Source organism: Octodon degus, unplaced genomic scaffold, assembly GCF_000260255.1.
Source record: "Octodon degus isolate 3935 unplaced genomic scaffold, OctDeg1.0 scaffold00094, whole genome shotgun sequence".
NCBI classification, from domain to species: Eukaryota; Metazoa; Chordata; class Mammalia; order Rodentia; family Octodontidae; genus Octodon; species Octodon degus.
In genome coordinates this window covers 6,709,260-6,729,101 of record NW_004524670.1, presented here as the reverse complement: position 1 = coordinate 6,729,101, position 19,842 = coordinate 6,709,260, and the positions used below count along the sequence as shown (strand labels likewise).

The 19,842-nt window shown below is 40.6% G+C and overlaps 1 protein-coding gene across 6 annotated transcripts in view; it reads right to left on the bottom strand.

Moving 5' to 3' along the window:
- Znf462 (zinc finger protein 462) overlaps window positions 1-19,842 on the bottom strand; it is a 147,122-nt gene that overhangs the window by 58,485 nt on the left and 68,795 nt on the right. For all 6 annotated transcript variants that reach the window (XM_023722915.1, XM_023722914.1, XM_004638070.3 and 3 more), the window contains 3 exons: window positions 19,043-19,146; window positions 16,052-16,170; window positions 10,958-11,149 (listed from right to left, as the gene is read on the bottom strand). In XM_023722915.1, the coding sequence (XP_023578683.1) occupies window positions 10,958-11,149; window positions 16,052-16,170; window positions 19,043-19,146 (415 nt within the window). The remainder of the gene's footprint in view (window positions 1-10,957; window positions 11,150-16,051; window positions 16,171-19,042; window positions 19,147-19,842) is intronic.

The following is a 19,842-nucleotide window of genomic DNA, read 5'->3' as shown; positions in this document are numbered from 1 at the left end:
TCAAAATAACCTGATGCACAGTTTGGAAATGACGGAGATTAGAGAGACTTGCTGACATCAGGGAACGTGAGAACAGGGGTTCAGATTGGAGTCTGACAAGTTTGGAGAGCAGAGAAAAAAAAGGGAGCTAGAGAAATCAGCATACAGGAGAAAGCTCCTCTGAAGTGGTGAATCCCAGGATCTCAGGGTCTGGGAGGAAAGGAGACCCGCAAACGGTGAGCAGACAAAATTTAAGAGTTTGAGATGTCAACATTGGAAGAGTTATGGTGAATCGAGCCACAGAGAGACAACAGGACTATTGTTAAGAACCCTAGTCACTCCTGAGGAGGTCAATGTGTCCAGTGAGCTACTACCTTGAATCTGGTCTATTGGAATTCCAGCACATGACAGTTAGAGACAGAGCAGAAAGATTGTGAGCCTGGCACTGAGCTCATGAAAGAAGATGAAGAAAATAAACAGAGAGGAGGTATTTGAAATGAGACCAATAAATAAGGAAGCAGAAATATTCTCAAGCGGAAGGAATGCATACATTCTTTTTGGCTGATGGAGGGAGACAAATTATTTGCTTGGATTTGAGAAAGTTAGGAGGGATATGGTGTCATTAATGGGGCAGAAGTAGAAGTTAGTGAATTCAAGGAGGGAGGAGTGATCAAAAAATACACATGAGAGCACATCTTAGTATACACAATGCCAGATTCCACTGACTTTCTCCGACTACCATGTAACATTACTGAACTTTCAGTCACTCACATTCTAGGGCTTTATCACACATGAACTGTCATTGTATCAGCATTCCTTATATGTGGTTGCTTTTTCATTTCTAATTCAAATCAACTTAAGAAATACTTATTGAATGGCCTGCCAAGTGCTAAGTTTCCAGAAATGAATTGGAAACGATTCTTGACCTCAGACAGCACCCAGTTTATAGTTGGGGCACAAATATAATAACTGGTAACTATATGGCTATTTGACAAGTCCAGAAACAGAAGTGAATACAATGGTCAGAAACTACCCAACATACTTTATGTTTATTCCCAAGCGAATTCTCATTTTCAGCCCATTACTCTGAATAATCAAGACAATCTGTAATTGTGATTTTTGGCAATTAACTTATAGACCACTTACTAATTGTTGTTAAAGTATTAAGCCTCAAGTAAACAAAAATCTCTATTTGAGTAATTTTTGAAATGAAAATAATCTATTTTTGACTGGTAAAAGTATCAAAGGTCTTATATAATTCTGAGAGCTCCACCTTAAATACATATACCCAACACATAAAAAACACTTGAAGCCTTTAAGTAGTGAGCATTGATTATTTGGAAGGAACAGTTTTCATTTAAGACACGTCCCATCACACTTCCAACTTAGAGCGAGGCAAGTGATGGAGCCTGTCAAGTGAGAGCAATGCTGTATGAAAGGAAAGTTTGTATATTATAATATCGGCTTTATAAAAATGAAATAACAAAAGTTTGCCTATGCCTAGAAAAATTATCAAGATGACTTTATAGCAAACTGCTAGCCAAAATTATTCTGGGTAGAGAGAGAGACTAGCATTATAAATGAGCCTTATATTTTATGCCATTTACTGCCATAAAACTGTTCTTCAATTGTGAATTGGTATGACTTTTGTAGTTAGAAGAAAAAGCTATGCAGCCACCTTAAAAGAAGATGACATATGCCTATGCCTATCTGTAATACACACATTCTTTTTTCTTTGGCTGGCTCAAGCTGCCTTAAGGGCAGGTCTGGTAAGGCAGGTGGAGCTGGGGATTGAACCATGGTATCCTGAGCCTGTGTTTGCATAAGCGGGTTCTTAAACAACTGAGCTAACCAGCAGGCCCCCTACACACTTACTCTTGAAGATCTACAGATCATCTCACTGCATCCTCAGAAGTACCCCAGTACTTCCACAAGGCAACGGCACCTTGTTGTTGGTCTTCCCTGTTCAGTATGTTTCTTAACAAACCCAAAGCGCCCTCCCCATTGTTAAGTACATGTACTGTCTAGGACTACCTCTAGCCACCCACTAACCCTACCATACACCCTCCACTCTAGCTAATTCGTCTCCTTGTTGTCCCAGGATCCTTCCATCTATATGCTTGCTCGTTGCAGAGATTTCTCTTCTGTGGAATGGGTTTCCTTCTGTCTGTGCCCAGCTTGAGCCCCACCTCTTCCATGAAGTCCTCTGTGACCCATCAGTTCCTTCTCCTTTCCATAGCTACAGCCATTACAATCTAGATGCACAATTGCTTATTTCATTACATACTAGACCTTTAATACTATCTGTATACCTATTAACTTAAACATCAATAAATAATGACAGGGCCAGGGAAATAGCTCAGTAGAATAAGCGCTTGCCTGACATGTGCAAGGGTCTCAGTTCAATCCCTGGTTCCGCAAAGAAAAACAAAAACAAAAACAAAGAAATAAATAATGAAAACTTGCCTCCAGTTTTACTTATGAGAGGTGGTTCATTAGCCATTCTATGTCACTTCGTGGATGTGTTTGTTTTGTGTTAGACTTCTATGAGGCATACGTAAAGGATACAGGATTTGGAGTCAGGGTATGAAGCTTAGTTCTAGTACATATTCTCTTTTTATGACTTGAACTGACCATTTCACTCCTCAGAGCCTGGGCTGCCTTCTCTAAAAAAATGAGACTAATCATTTGTATCTCTGATTCATTGGACATATTAAGAAGGAAGACAAATTAATCAGTAGAATTCAACAAATAAAAATAATTATTTTTTATTACTCAGGAATTAAACAAGGAGACATACACAGGCATTATGTAAACCAGAATGGGTGATCTTCAAAGTGGTCAATGGGAAAAAATAACTAGCAATGCTGAAGTCCAAGATCAGATGAAAGGTTTAGAAGGTTCTCTGTCACTCAGTGTGGCAGTCACTGCAGTTCTGGTGGGGACTCAGAATACATGAAAATAAAAGATGACATAAAGGGAGTGACTTCTGTAAGTCATCTAAGAATATTTTGTGTCCCTGGGGAAGCCACCAAACCTAGTCCTGGAATGACTTCTCCAAGAGCAGTGTGCCGACACCTGAAACCTTAGCTGGGCTCAGCAGTCTCAATCACATACACTTCCTTGGGTTGAGCATTCGTGGCAGTCGCTTTTCTCTCCCTGGGCCATCAACAGTAAGGGACTGACCACAGCACAAAGAAAGCACATCCACTGTCATGGTTCAGATCTAAAATATCCCTTCAATGTCATCACATGTTCCGAGCTGGGGCTTCTGGGAAGGCGACTGGGTGGTGGGGGAACTACACTTATCGGTGCATTCATCCATTCAGTTCAGAGCTGAATTTGCTCTTAGAGGGGCCTGGTCAGAAGGGCACAGTCACTGGGGTGTGACCTGAAAGGCCGTTTTCTGGTCCTTGGCCCCTCCTTTCTCTTGCTCTGATTCCTGACTGCAATTGGTTGAGCTGCTTTCTTCTATCATGTCCTCCTACCAAGTCAGGGAGGTCTTGAGCCCAGTCAACCACGCACTGAAAGAATCCTTTGAAGCTATAAAGCAAAACCAATCACTTCTTTAATGTGTGAGTGTTGGATACTTTGTCTCAGGGACAAGAAAAGTTGACTAATACATCCTCCACCAGAACACTTGCCTCAAAAAAAAAAAAAAAAAAAAAAAAAGAACACTTGCCTCTCATGTCACCTTGGCTCCTCTATGTCTTCTCATTTTATTTAACCACCACCACTGGGATTTTTCTATAGAGTATTATATAGGATTATGAATGTGTTAAGAAAATGTATATGTCATTTGTGCATTCTTTTCCAGCCCATACCACCTAAACTCTGGTAATTCATTTCAGAAAACAGTAATTCTTTCTAAAATGTTATTTCTGGCATCTTGATCTCATCCCTGTACTTAAAAAAGATCATTTTCCACACGCTATTCTTTCTGGGGACATGCCTTCTTCTCCAGGAGGGCTATCCCTGGGTGGCTACCTCAGAATCATGGCTTGCTCTGGTTGCTCCTCCTAGTTCTAACACCCTTCCTTTAGCCTTTGTAAAATTCTCCTATGCAAAGCAGTTTTCAAAAGAGAACCGAGGACCCATAAGTCATAATGAGTCTCAAGACAGCTTGAGGGATTTTGTCTCAAATAAAACTGAACTGACTGCAGTATCTAGCTTCAGCTCCAGGGAAAGACAAATCAAGGTGGACAATGATAAGACAGAGGGAAACTGTCTCTTTCAAAAAGAACTAAGATTAGTTTTTTAGACTATTCAAAGAAGAAAGTAGTTTTCTAGATATTCCCATGACTGGGGTTCTGGACAGTGTGAGGTAATTTTTAAACAGTTCACCAAATGATGCAAAAGCCAGATGTAGCATCCTGAAGCCAACTCTAGTGTTGCTAGGAACCAGCACTGAATATGTTCAGTAGTAAATGCTTGTGTTTCTGATGACCAAAAGTTTATGTATGTTGGCATGGAAAGAGGGAGATGGGTTAGTTGACTAAGTTCCCAGAACATGGGAAGTCTATAACTGAAATGTTTTTAATCTATAGCACACAAAATAGTAGCTAATTGAAAAGGTCACAAATAACAAGCAGGTGGGTTTCCAGGGAAGGGCCTATCACATGATCTTCAGCTTTAGGGGGATGATGACTGGGGAGGGTTCCTGTTTGTCAGTGAGGGCAAATTCTAAAAGCTTATCCTGCACAGATTTCTGAGTGTATAATGCAGGATTACAGATTCTTTAATGTTACTTCATTGAAGACCTCTAAGATTTATAGTATAAATGTCATTCTTTATGCTAAGTGTTAAAATAATCTCTAGATCATGTTTTAATGTAGAAATTCTGGTATCAGAAAAAAGGGAGGCTAGTAGTGTCTGGTCAGACAATTTTCAGTCCAGTAGAACCTATTAAAACTTATAGTCAAGCCATTAAAATTATACCTTCTATCCCATGTGCTATAAACGATGTAAATCTTTTTACTTTACAATTATTCACTTGAGAGTCTCTATTTCATTATTGTCATTTTTAAGGAAACCACCTTTTTCCTTTCACCCCAAGAGAAATCTGATTGCAATTGGAACCTGCATGGAAGGTCTGATGCCTTAGCAACTAATTGGATCCTCTTAAAGGTTGAATTTTATGTCTGACCTATTTAGAGACCTGAAAAGTTGCTCTTCGAAAAGCAGGCATCTCAGATCTTAATTTTTAAGTGTCAAGTATTGCTACAGTCAAGGTTAAATAAGCTGATAATTTGTAGTTAGATTCAACATACTTCTTAGGGAAGATTTTTCTTTTAAGCTTAAATGTAATACATGCTTGTAATTCACTAATATTTTTAAAGGTTTATCTAGTAATTCACATTTCATATATAAAACAAGACTATATTTGGGTCAAATTGCATTTTAAGTGTCATCTAGGAATATTCCATAATTAAAAATAAAAGTTTAGAATGACATTTAGTAAAGACTGGATTAATTTCATGGGCGTTGCTCCATTTTTCCTGCAATCATCTATGTCCAAGGTTGATGAAACAACATCCACAGGCGAATTCCAGGCTCTCCACTCTCTTTGCATATGAGCTTTTACTGGAACACAGCCGTCATTATTTACATATTCTCTATGGCTATTTTCATGGTGTGTTACTGAGAGCAGAACAGATGTGAAAGTGACTATACAACTACAAAGCTGAAAATATTTTCTCTCTGGCCTTTTACAGGAAGAGCTTGCCAGTTTTTGATTTATGGTAAGAAACTGACCAATATGAGTCTTGCAGAATAAGTCTCTCCTAAACCATATACTGGTTTATGTTAAAAGCCTGGTGGGAGAGAGTCTCAGGTAGATTAGAAAGTTCTACTTATCAGGTAGATTAGAAAGTTCTACTCAGTGAGAAGTTTTGTTGATCTGTTTCACTGTATAGTTGCTATGAGTTTGGATTTAACTTCCACCAAACATTGTGCGTGTGTGTGTGTGTGTGTGTGTGTGTGTGTGTGTGTTCCCTATACAGTTCAGGCTGGCCTTGAGCTTACTTTGTAGTAAGCTCACAACTACTACTTACTTTGTAGTAACTCACAACAACCCTCCTGCCTCAGCCTCCTGAGAGTGACGGGATTACAAACATGCACCACCCCGCCTGGCTGTAAATTCTTTTGACGAAGATAGAAGAACACATTGGCTTCCCCTGGCATCAGTGATTGTGTGCGGTGGTTCCAGCGGCCCTGCTAGCTGTGTCTATTTCTCCATAACCACCACAGATCCACCTCCCTCTGAGGGCTGGCAGATTTACAGCTGTCTCAACCTTCATTTTCCCACCATCACAGAATGTCTCATTGCCCAGACGGTAATGGCAACATTTACTCCCTAGGTTACGGAAGATCTTCTCACCTTGGCAGAATAACTTTGTCACTAAGTTTCTGTTAGAACATTCCCTAAGGGTTCACTTTCAGACTGTCTGTCTTTTGAAAGTACCACTTAAATCAAAGAGGGACAAGCTTATCCTTGGACAAATGTGGTTCTATGGAGCTAACTAAGTTTAGGAATTCTGTAAACTCAGCTGAGTTGAAAAGTTGAGGTGTCTCTAACCGAGTACTGATCTAGTAAAAGAACACAGTATTTTCTAAGAATCGACCTCACTACTACCACTGGAAAAATTAGAGGGCACGAGAAAGAGTGTATCTCTAAGTACAAATAAAGCCCGAAGAACAGTGATAGAAGAGCAATAAAAATAGGGTTGGGAACAATAAAAAAAAAAAAAAAAAAAAAAAAAAAAAAAAAAAAAAAAAAAAAACACCAAACCAGTCTTTGAAGGAAGTGAAATGCATTAATGTGTTGAAAGAAGCAGACAGGTAGGAAATCTTTCTAAGCTCCCAGAAGACCTTATCAACAGTGTTTAAGTGATGATGAAGAACCTGAGGGTAACAAGAGCTGAGATGGGAGGAAACAGGCCTTAAGCCCCTCTGCAATGGGAGAAGAACAGCTAAATGGTCAACACTGTGTATGGTGTGCAGGACTTTGACTTTGAGATCACAAATGTCTGTGGTTTCACAATAAGCAGTGTCTTCACAAAAGTAGTGTTCATCAAATATTATTGAAGTGCTCAGAAAAGGCAACTGAAAAGTTGTAACAATGATATCACACACAACATTTTTCTTTTAATTTCTATTAGACATTTCTGTTGGGTGAACTCAGCTGAGATCTGTATTGTAAAGGAAAGACACCACGCCCAGATGTCTTTGTGTTTTCTCTAGGTTGCTATGTAGGGCATGGGCAAAAACTCTCATTTACCTTATTGATTTTACACCTACTCTTGGTATCTGATTTTTTCACCGCTGCTTTGAACGCGCCGTAGTAGTAGTCACTATGGCTGACAATTCCATGCAGCATAACAAATGAAAAGGTTTTTGTTGAGGGAAATTTGAGGGCAGGAAAAGAGGGAATGTCAGCACCGGCTTGACACCTTATAATGTATATAGCTGAAACTTAAATTACATGTCCATTGCCCACGTCTTGTGCAGTTCTTCAGACCTAAACAAATTTTTACAGTTAAACTCTGCTGTCCTAGGTCCTTTGTTATTTTATAGCTGTGTGTAGATGTGTACTTTTCTGTATTGAAAGCAGAGAGTTGGAAACAGCCTGATAAAAGCCAGTCCTACTTTTGTATGGCAGGAGAAAGAACACAGTAAACACAAACACAGTAGAGCTCTTCCCTTTGTTGACAACCTCATTGTCTCCGCTTAATGCATTGTTTTGAATAGCAATTACATGTCATTTCCCATTATCCTATACACAAAACCAATCCCATACAGCCACTGCTTTTCTTTCTACAACTGATCATGAAGAATACATAGAGGATTCGTGTGCTGGTGAAACATGTCAAGACTGACAGCTCAGGGCCCAGGAGCTCCGCTGAAGTACAGAACAGGTGTGTGGCCAGGCAGCCTGAATCAGACCTGCCCTCCACCTTCCCGTGGCTGCCTCCTCAGCTTTGCTCTTGCTGGCAAGCTTTCCCCTGGGTTGGGAGGAGAACAGCATAGGAAGAGCCTCCCAGTTGGGCTCCTTCCTTCTGCCAGAAAGGGCTGGCTGGCTCTCAAGACAACAAGCATTTGACCACTGCAACTGCAAAGCACAGCGAGCATGTCAACTCATTTTATTCACATCCCTCACTGGGGATTCAGAAAGCCAAGGATGCACTGGTGATTTCCCTGGTTTTATGAATTCCGACTCCCCCAGGCCTGCAACACATTTTTGGTTTGTGTGTTCACAGTGTCCTGGCATCTGCAGTGTGGGAAACCTTAACTGAGCGCCAACAGCCCCACAGCTTCTCTCCATTAAAATGTGCAATTGGATTTCACATGTGTGTTTCAAACACCATTCAAAGCATGATTTACAGGCTACTGTCTAGCCCCACAGCTGTTTTTCCATCCTCCAAACTGAGCTGTTTCTAGGAATCCACCATCCAGCTCCTTGGCAAATAGTCCTCTTAAGCATGGCCCCTCCTCAGTCATATCTGGCCATGCAAAACAACACAAGAGCTTTGGTAAAGACTCAAAAAGAGGAAAAAAAAGCTTACTGAATAAGTAAAATATTATTTATTCTTTTCACAAAATTATTCCTTCAACACCCAATTTGATGCTTTGTTTCTATTTACTCCACCTTCTAATCAACTCTTTAGTCATAAAATTAAACTAAGCATTCTTGCTGCTTTGATTTGCTTATTTCTTTATGTTAAAACAGGTCCATTGGCTTTTGTGTAGGCCATGGTTAGCGCCCAGTTACTGTGTTTTAAAATTATCTTCCCATGGCTAAGCAAAGTTTGGCTGTGTCATACAGAGAGTTACGCTGTTGTGTTTCTGTGAAACTCACCACACTCCACAGTCCAGCTTCTAAGAATCTGAGGTCAACTCCCAAAAAAAGATTAGACCTCAAACTTGGGGTTGTGGTTAGCTCAGATATGAGTGCTGATAATATCTTTTTAAACATTTCATTTTATGGGACTGGAGGGCCAGGGCAGTACTGAATTGGTTCTCATTGTTTTGGGCCTGTTCAAGCTTTGGGCAGAGTGTAGGCTCAGAGAGTTGGTAGGACTCAACTCTTTTTTGCCTCCACTGAGAAAAGTGATCCACATAGTGAGGTATCTAGAGTAGTGATTCTCTTGTCCTAATCTGAGATCCAACTTTCAAGGGAGAAGGTCAAAGAAGGGGACACAGAAATGCCCCAGGAATGGTGCTTGAATATAGTGTATCCATTTCTGTGAAAATGCTACACAGTTGAGTTGAAAACAATTAAGAGTCACTTTGCTAAATACCTTACAATTTGGGTCATAGTAGATTGTGCCCTCTGGTTTTAGTACCACAATCTCTTCCCCAATGGATAGAATCTCAAGGTATAAAGTGTGCATTTTTTTTTTTAACCCTTTCACAAATAGTTTCACTTGGCCATAGGCTTGAATCCTTCAAGACAGGAGAGCTTTAAAGAGCTACAGTGCTTGATATTATATATAATACTTTGCAAGGAATAGCTACCAAGCACTACAACTCAATAAAGATATGTTTTCATCTCAGGACTTACCTGACATTTTTTCTGACTCATAGACCTTGTGGATAAAGTTTACTCATTCACTGTTTTGTTAATAGGAGAATTAGATCATGTTGACAAGTTGGACCATAAGACTGTGAGGTTACCTGAAGTTTTTCAGCTTAAACGTTATATTAAAAATTAGCCAAATTTTATACTTCCTCTAACGGTCCCCATAGGCCAGAACTGCAAAGAATGAAAACCATAGAAACAAAATGACCATTATAAAATACTTCCTATGTGTCAGATGTTACAATAGGCATTCTGCATATCACTATTTCCTCATTAATCTGCCAAGACAATCCACTAAGGTAGATAACATTATCTAACTTCACATACAGATTTAGGAAGCTAAAACTGCTCAAGAAAATATACCTAGCATTGTGAGAAGATCCAAATCCAACTTTTCATTCTACATTCTCTCCTATCCACCAATCTACTTCCAAGAATGGAACAGTGGACCTTGGTAACAGCCAATAACCTGAGCTAGGATGTATGTAAGCTGGTGGGAATGACTGGTTATGAGACACTGCAGACAGAAGGGATTCAAGCACTTGGAAGGAGCTGGAGGGAAACAGCTCCAAGCTCTTTCACAACTTCAGGATCCACAGACTTCATCCTTTCTCTCTTAAGTCTCTGATTCAGCAGTCATCTGAGGTGAGCTAAGTGCTTAAAACAGGTCTGTTTCCTGGTCTGATGAAAACAATAAACTCTCTCTTTGTTCATCATACCATGCCTGCACAGGCTAGAGTCACATTGCCCATGAGCAAATCTCTCCACATTTTCCTGTATTTCTTTTGAAACTGCAAGACTGGACAGTTAAACCCTCCTCCCAACTAATGCTTACTCAACATCCTTCAGCTCTAAAAAAAAAAATCATTATGGTACACTTGACACCTCACATGACCTGCTCAGACAGATCACCCAGCTCCTTAGCCCTTCTCCTTCCTACTCTGAGAATAGTGGAAATAACCTACACATATGAAAGGCCAAACACCTCACAAAAAATGTTTGCCCAAGACAAGATACAAATGAAAACAAGCAAATAGAAAAATAACTGCCTGTGACTTCAGTCCTGGCTTGCTCTTGCTTGAACCCACAGTAGAAGAATCCCAAACTGATGCATCCTATTCCCAACTAGGCACTCCTTCCATAGGTGATGCTCCCCTAGTACCACGGAGTTTTTCCACGAAGCCATCTGACATATGCTTAGCATTCTCCCCTTCTACTCTACATCCAAGATTGTCTCAACCCTTGCACCTTTCTTCTTTTACTTGAGCTGTCATATTTTCATATAATGTGTTCTTCTAAAAGAGTAAAGACTACTGATCCCAGTTGACTCTAGAAACAGTAAGACAACTTAGCCCAGCCCTCCCCAGCCCTAAGTGAGGCTCAGGAGCCCATTTTTACCATTGGAGTCTTCTACTTCTTCGGCTGGGGAAGCCTTTTGAGAGGAGTGATGGGCATGTGAGGAGAGGAGGCTGACAATTCGTGGCCTGGGGAGGGTCAGGGCTTTTCCATGGACCTTGAGGGAGTGTTCCTTCAACTGGCTGATTGTCATGGTAGAAAAGGAGCACCAAGAACACTTGTAGGCATGTTCACCTAGAAGGAACAGTGGCAAAGGGTCCAGACAGGAAACAGTATAGGGAAGAGAAGGTGGGGGGTGGAAAACAAAATAATACAGTTAATTCACTGGAGAGACAAGCTTCCCAAGCTTCACGGTCTAGAAGCCTTAGAGGTTAGCCACCTGCCCATTATCCCAAACACAAGGCCTTCTATAGATGAGACTTTTCCACATGCTCCATAATCTCATGACAAGGTCACTGTTCATCTCATGTTCTACTTGTAGAGATGAAGTTTGGAAATGATTCTCCACACACCTGCCTCTGTTAACTCTTTGTAAGGTTTCCCAACCCCTTTTCTACCTCTTCATACTAAAATTCACCATGCCATGTTGCATTTAAGTATAGAGAATAATGCACTTAATTCTTACTGCAAAGATCTCCTGATAGCTTTTCCAGACATAGTCATTATTGGCAAAGTCTACTGTACAATTCTGTCATATAAGGCCAACATGCATGCACACACGCACATATGCATATAACTCAGAAACCTAATCATAAGATTTCACTTACCCATCTAATCAACAGCACAGAAATAGGTCAAAGTAAGTCATTTCTTTAATGGAAGGGCTTACTGTACACACAAGGGGGATGTATGTTGTCAATGTTTTTTAAAAATGGAGAAGGTATACTTAAAATGCAACACTGATCACCATGACCAAATTGAGACAATAGTGTGATGTACCTTTGTCATGATTCCACTTTAAATTTCTGATATTTTAAGATTTAAGAATAGGTACTGGGCATGTGCATGTTGCTGGATATACACTGGATGATCACTTTGGAAGAAAATTGTGCTTTCTGTAACAACAGAAACAATTTAGCAACAATTCCATTATTTTATTTCTGAGAGTCTCTAGTAAGAAAATATTTTTTAATACAGAGGATCTTTTTGAGAAATTTACACTATGCTTAAAAGGGGATAAAACAACCTATCCTTTAAAACGTATTTGATATAGGGTCTCATTACACAACACACCAGGGGGAGGAGCTAGCGTGGAATGTTGTGCCAGGGATCAAACCCCAGTCCCTGTGCTTGCCTAAACAGGCACTTAATCCACTGAGCTACCTTGTTGGACCTTAATAACCTAAATTTTTAACATAAGGAAAAGACTAAGTAAATGTATGTATATCTTTTTTTTTTTAAAGTGAGAAAAAAGATACAAGATTTCAAAACAAGATAATAGAAAATTAATTTTTTTTTTTTTTTTTTTTGTAGAACCGGAGATTGAACTCAGGCCCTCACGCTTGCCAGGGAAGCACTTATTCCACTGAGCCATCTCCCCGGCCCTATCAATGGTTATTATATGACATGTTATCTTCAAAGTAGTTGCTCAGATTATAAGATGTAGGTATGTAAAATTGATCAAACAATATTAGCACTAACTGTTCCATTCAATGAAGAGCCAATTCAGAAAAAGCACTTGAGAAGAATACACGTCTCAGATGAAGAAATACAAATGGCAAATAAATATATGAAAAAATGTTCAACATCATTGTTCATTCAAGAAATGCAAATTGAAACAACACTGAGATTCTGTCTCACCCCAGAAAGAACGCCTGTCATCAAGCGACAACCAATAACAATGCTGGAGGGGCTGTGGGAAAAAGGACCCCTTCTCCACTGTTGGTGGGAGTGTAGACTGGTGCAACCACTATGGAATCCAATGTGGAGAGTCCTCAAAAAATTAGGATCAGAGTTCCCATTTCACTCAGCTATTCCCCTGCTGGGTATTTTTCCAGAAGAATCAAAAACATCATGCCACAGTGCTATATGTGCACCCATGTTTATAGCAGCACAATTTGTAGGAAGTAAAACTTGTAAACAACCCAAATGCCCATGAACCAAGGAATAGATAAAAAAGATGTGGTGTTTTTATATACTGGAGTACTACTGAGCTATAAAGAAATAAATTTTCTTGATAAACTACCATTAAATTAGATTCTTAAAGAGTATGTAATTACACAGAAAACTAAAAATACATAGAATGGCAAAACATAATTATAGAGAAAATGGTTGAAAGGAAATACTGAATGTTAACAACAGTGGTCTTTAGGTAATAATTACGAACTAAGTATTTTATTTTCAAATGTTCTCTAATAAATATGCATTTTAAAAATGTATGTGTGGGTAGAAATTTTAAAATCAGAGGAGGAAGAAGAGAAAACAGGATCTTTGGTCATGACAGTCCTGTGGGATGGTGAAAATACATGGGCAGAGCTGGTGGTGTGCAGATGAAGGTGAAAGTGAAACACAGAGATAATCCTGCCCTTGCTCAATCCAGGTGAAACAGTTACTTCTCCACCCCCAACAAACTCCTGATGAGCTCAGCACCCAAGTTCAACAATTAATCCTCTGCACCATGGAGGACTCCCTGAGCCTGCATTTCCATGACAATCTGGAAAAGCTTGGCTTATACATCATTCTACAGCATAAGGAAAGAAGGTTAAACTCCGGGAATACAGAGCTGGGCCTGGTGGACAGGTCTGTAATCCCAGAACTTGGGAGGCTGAGGCAGGAGAATCACGGTGAGTTTGAGGCTATCCTGGGCTGCAAAGTGAATTCACTGCCAGTCGGAGCTGTATAGCTAGATCTTGTCTCCAAAAGACACACACACAAAGTCAGGGGATACAGACATAAACTCTATTCATCTGTGCTCTTACCCACTGCGAAGAAGCTAGACACTAATGCCTGGTGGTGGACAATGGTATCCACTAATGTACTGCACTTACATTATTTGTTGTTGTTTTGAATCATTTATTTATTTATTTGACACAGGGTCTCACTATGCAGCTCAGACTCATAGTGATCCTCCTGTCTCAGCTTTCCCAGCACTGGGGTTACAGGCATGCACCATTACACATGATTTAGGTGGCTGGCACAGTGTACCCAGACTTCTGGGACAAGCACAGCACGGCATGTGGTACTAGGGATTGAAAACAGGTCCTTGCATTTGCCAGGCAGGTGCTTAGACCCCTGAGCTATCTCCCCAGCTCTATTTTTTTTTTTTTTTTTTTTGGCCAGCTCAGCCTACCCTGAGGGCGGGGGCTGGTGCAGCATATGGTGCTGAGGATTGAATTGCGGTCCCTTGCACCTGCCTAAGCTTTCCTACGCAGGCACTTTAGATGACTGAGCTATCTTACTGGACCCCCTATTTTTTTTTTTTTTTTTGGCAGAACCGGGGGTTGAACTCAGACCCTGTATTTGCCAGGGAAGCGCTTATGCCACTGAGCCATCTCCCCGGCCCTTGTTTTTAAGTGCAGACATGATTGTATAAATCTGTTGGGTGACTGTGAGTCCCACAACCTGAGAAAAAATTTAAATCTAGATTATTTGATGCTTTCACACTATTGTTCATCCTAGAATATACCAAATAGCCCACTTAAAATAGATAAGATGAGTTAAGGGACTTTTAGAAAATGCACTGGGCTTTGTCCAAGCCAAGTTTCTCTCAGTGGCTCAGAGCCTTATCACGGAGACCAAGGTTCCAAAGTATGAAAAGTGAAATTACACTGCTCCCATTGTCTCTTTCCTCCTTGCCAGACAGTGAGCACAGGGAGGCCAGTCACCTTGGTCAGTTCCAAGAGCATACACTTTAGCTTAGCACCCTGGAGTCAACGTGCACCTCTACCACTCTTCAAAGTCCTTCCCACAGGCCAAATCATTCACCCAGTTCCCAACTGGTAAAAGTGCTTTTGACAAGGCTGAGGCCTAGGGGAAAAAAATCTTATCAGGATGCTGTCCCAGCTGAATAATTTACAATACCATGGGTTAAATTCTGATTCCACTGATTCCATAGTCCTTAAAATTAAAGACATAAACATACTTAACAGAACAAAGGCCATACAGCTGATTTCCCTGTTTCATCTTGGGTCCCAGGGGCACTAGGATGGTTGGGAGATTGGATTAGTTTTACGGTAGTAAGTGAGTGTCACAGGCTCACCACTTAGGAGATACTAAATAGACATGGTCCTATTTGTATGACGTAACAGCAGGTGCCAAACAAAACATGAATGACCCAGGCTCTGGGCAGTTTTTACAACATTGTTCAAAGTGTGAGAATGTACCTTAGAGGGTATAAGAGAAATTACATAGTATCTACCCTTTAGGATTATCATGAGATCTGAATAAGATAATCCCTGTAACATGTCTAGTGCAGAGCCTTAGGTAAGGGATGTCTATAAGTGAGCACAGTAAGGTGGAAGATGACAGGTTAGGGACCAGCATACCTGCTGGATACTCGGCATCCAAAGTTAAAGAAATGACTTATTTATGGGCATCTCTCGAGAAATCTCATGCACCTTAAGTTCTTTGTCCTTTCAAATCACTTAAAATTATAACCGTATCTTAGTTGAGTATTATCTTTATATAACAACTCCACAAATTGATTAACAAGGCTAAGTAATTCAGAAACAGTCTACTTTTAGTATCTTAGTAGCATGAATCAAACATGACATACACGATTATTTTGACTTTAAGTAACTGTTTTTAAATCTGTCCTTTTTTTTTTTTTTTTCAGGTTTCTTTCTTTCTCTTTTTTCTTTTTTTTTTTTTTTTTTTAGGGAAGGGCCCATAGGGTGTTCAGGGTCTCAATACTAGATCAGACTCATATGATCTACCTGCTTACAGCTTCCCAAGAGCTGGGATTACAGGCGTGCGCCGCCATGTCCAGTCTCAGTCGCTGTCTCAGTGAGCCCTGTGGGCGGGCTGGCACAGCAGCAGGTTTCTTTAATAGATAAATATAAAATTGCCCTGTAACTATCTCAATAATAATTGCTCATGTGTAGGGCAAGGTATTTTAAGAATTTCATTCAATAAAGACAACCAGATTACACATTTCAAACTATGGAAAAACTTGTGAACCCCGGAATACCAACTCACCAGCATGTGCTTTGAGTATATGTGTTTTCAGCCGGCTGTTATAGGAGGACTTGAAGGAGCAGAGTTTGCATCGGAATGGTTTATGGTGTCCGTGGTGGGTTTGCATATGGCGATCCAGACTTGATGTGGAAGAGAGAACAGAAAACGGCAAGATTAAAAAGTGTGTGCAGAATTTTCTTATTGCCCTCTTCTGGGCATCCCACTTCTACACTGCTCAAACTCCTTTGGTTTACTTTCTAATGAGGGTGCCCACCATGTCTATGGACAAGAGCTAAGAGGAAAGAAAACTAAAGAAGAAGATTAAGAGATCTATTTGGACAGAGGTATACAGGAAGTGGTAACACTTGTGACAGATCCTTATTTTCTTTTCTCCAGACTCTAATAATTGAAAGAAGGTCTCCCCAAATAAGGTACATGGTGAGTAGAGTCATGCTTTCTGTCTAGGCAGTAAAGAGTGCCTAACTAGCTTATTTTTAAAAAAAGAATGGGAGAAATTCCGCACTTAAAGGAGGCTTTCTTTTTAAATTTTAGTTCTATTATTATTGAGAACACCAGAGTAAAGCAAGAAGGTTTCCGGCTGACCTGCTGGGAGCGAGCTGCCTTATTCCCAGCATCTACAGGAACGTGGAGGCGCAGTGCAAGTGTGTGTAAAGGAGGAGTCACGTGGTCAAGAGCCTGGTCATCCCGCCCGATCCACACAACCACCTCTGTGGTACATCGGCCTTCTAAAAATGACTAATGAGGATGTTATTTAATTACAATGACCCTTCCAGTACTTCATAATAATTATTAGCCTACAAAGTAATGAATTTATCAAAGTACAGGAAGTAGTTCCAATCTGTATCAGTGCCCCAGAGAACTGCATTCCACTCTAAGTGACTTAAAAGAGAGTGTGATTGCTTACCACTTACACAAGCAACACCCTCCTGAGCTGCAAAGAACCCCTTTCAGCTGCCTCTGGACATCTCCATCTGATGTCCTTTAGCCATCTTAAACAACCTGTGCTATACAAACCTGTCGTTTTTCTTTTAGCAATTCAAATTCTCTTCTTCATTCCACTATTTCTATAAATAGCACTATCATTCTTCTATTCAAACAGACTGAAAACTATTTCATTTTATTCCTTCAACCCACACATTAGATCAATTCTAAATCAAGCCAACTCATCTCTCCACCAAGCTTTGCTGTCTTGGATATTGCCATGGCTTCTGAGTTGATCTCTCCATCTTTTTTCAATTGAAAAGTGAAAAAGAGTCACACTGGTCAGGATCAAACCCCAGCCATTACTTACAAGTGTTGCGACCTTGGGCAAGTTGCTTAACTCCTTTAGAGTTTGCTTTTCTTGTCTGTAAAATGAAGCTCTAGAACTGTACCTCACAGGCTGTTTTGAGAATGTACAAAAGTAGTATTTGAAGACATTTAGCACAATGCCTGGTATAGATTGAAGTGCACGTAACATTAGAAATTATGTTCTTGTACTCAGTCCATACTTCTTTTTTTTGTGGTACAAGGGATTGAACTTGGGACCTTGAGCTTGCCAGGCAGGCATTTATGCTGCTGAGCTATCTCCCTGGTCCCTATTTTTTTTTTTTTTTTTAATTTGGCATTTTAAGACTTGAGAAAGTTTCTATTCAAGTATTCAGACCTCATTTTCTGCCATTTCTTTATATGTATCTTAGGAATCGGTTACCTTGAGCCACCAGCGAGGCCCCAGTGAGGAGCACAAGCACATCCTCCTCAACTTGACGCCTGTCTTTTCTCCACAACGCAGTTCCTTTTCAACCTACTCAAGTCTTATCTTCCTACTTTAGGAGTTGACGCAGATGCTCTGTACTCCACAGAGCCTTTTGGACTCTTCCAAAGTGGATGCAACATTTCCCTTCGTTGAAACTGCTCTTCAGTTTGTTTTCTTTAACAAGTGTGCCTCATTTGTCTGTTTCTTTTAGAAAGCAATCCTAGGCTCTAAATCCCCTCAGATAACAGAGTAGTCCTATTCACGTTTATATTGCCCCAAAGTAAAGTGCCCAGGGCAGGGTATGTTCCTTTATTCACATGAGTTCCACTACATGCCAGACGATGCGACATATGCTGTCCAAAAAATACTTAGTGGATGGAAGGGAAAGTACAAGTTGTACACCAATATATGAACATGAGGTTGTAGATGAGATATTGGGCTCCGTTTAATGAAAGTCTGTAATCTATCCTAGCCTCTCTAGAAACACTGCCTTCTGCTTTTCAACAACTATTAACTAGCCCTTTATCTTTTTAAAGAAGCAAACAGCCCATCATTTACTTTCAATTACCGTAGAAATAAGCAGCACATCAATCTGGAAATCAGTTGCCTTCTCCCAGGCTGTGGGAATGCTTTATTAAATATTTATCCTTTTTATATAACAAAACATGGCTTCTTTGAGCAGCCCCGTGTCCCCTCACTCCATGAAATTTACACTCTTACCCCAGATGGACATGCACTGTGGGAAGTGACAAGTTCCTACTTCTCCATTTCCTTGTCTTGTCTTTTTTCTTTTCTTGTCTTTTTAGTTTCTATAAACTTTGTCACATTTCCAATGTCATTTTTTAAATCTCACGCAATGATTAATCATATAAATAGTCCTAATTTATTTCTTAGCAAATTCATTTTTCACATGAATGCTATTCCCTCAAACAATGGCCAAGTTTTGGCTGAATGATTGGCATATCCATCAGTAAGGTCATTTGTGACCTGCAGCTGCTCCTTAGGGAAAATCATAGCACTTCTTCCAGTTCTTCTTTTTTTAAAAAAGCCTGCTTACCCAATCTAATGCCATCAGTCACACCCATTCTTAGCCCCATTTTACAGATCAGTCGACTGAGAATTCACACAATAGAGCACCAGGTATGAGCCAACAGTGGGGCCTTCTTACTCATCCAAGCTTCTCTACTGTACCTGAGCTGCCTTCTACTACGAAACCTTCTCCCAGGAACCCCCAGGGACCACCCAATAACACTTACTTGTGCCTGAAAGCAGAAACAAAGGAGCAATACTGGCAGCTGTACTTGTCCTCTCGGGTAAACATGGCCAGGGCCAGGTGGCTCCTCTCATGAGAACGCAGCCCCTGCATGGACATCAGGACTCTGTCACATTGACTGCAATGGTATCCCCCCGGCCGGGTTTCATCCTCCAACATTCCATCAAGCAAGCAGTGTCCACCATCCACCCGGCCCACCAGGGCTCCACTGGCATCTTTGGCGGCTTCCAGTCCATCCAGGAAGAAGTGGGAAGGGTCTTCAGCCTCCTGCTAAGAGAACCACACACACACACATGCCCCACCAACAAAATAAATATCCATCATCATCGAACCCAGCTCTCCTCTTCTCCCTGCATTCTCCCAAGATCATCAGCATTTCTCGTCAATGCTTCCGCCCCTGCCTCTCTGGCTCCTCCTAAAGCAAGGGTAAGCCAGACTGCCATTCTTCATGCAAGGGTGGTGACATTAGGGGAACATATCTGGACACATTTTATGACTGCCCGGGAGAGGGACTCTCTCAATCTGCAACAGGCTACTTGTTCCTGGTTTTAAAAAGAAAAATCAAATTGTGATCTTGTGTAAACTGACATCAAGTTGGGTTACAGTATTATGGCACATAGAAAGGAAAGGAGGAAGACAACATCGCAGAGTGGGTTGGCCACACAGGAGCCTTGGGCCATCATTTGGAAATGACGCAAAGGAAAGGATTCTGCTGTCTGCCTCCCACCCCATTCTTGTTGACTTCACTCCTTGACTGAAGGCTGCGGCATAATTAACAGCAAA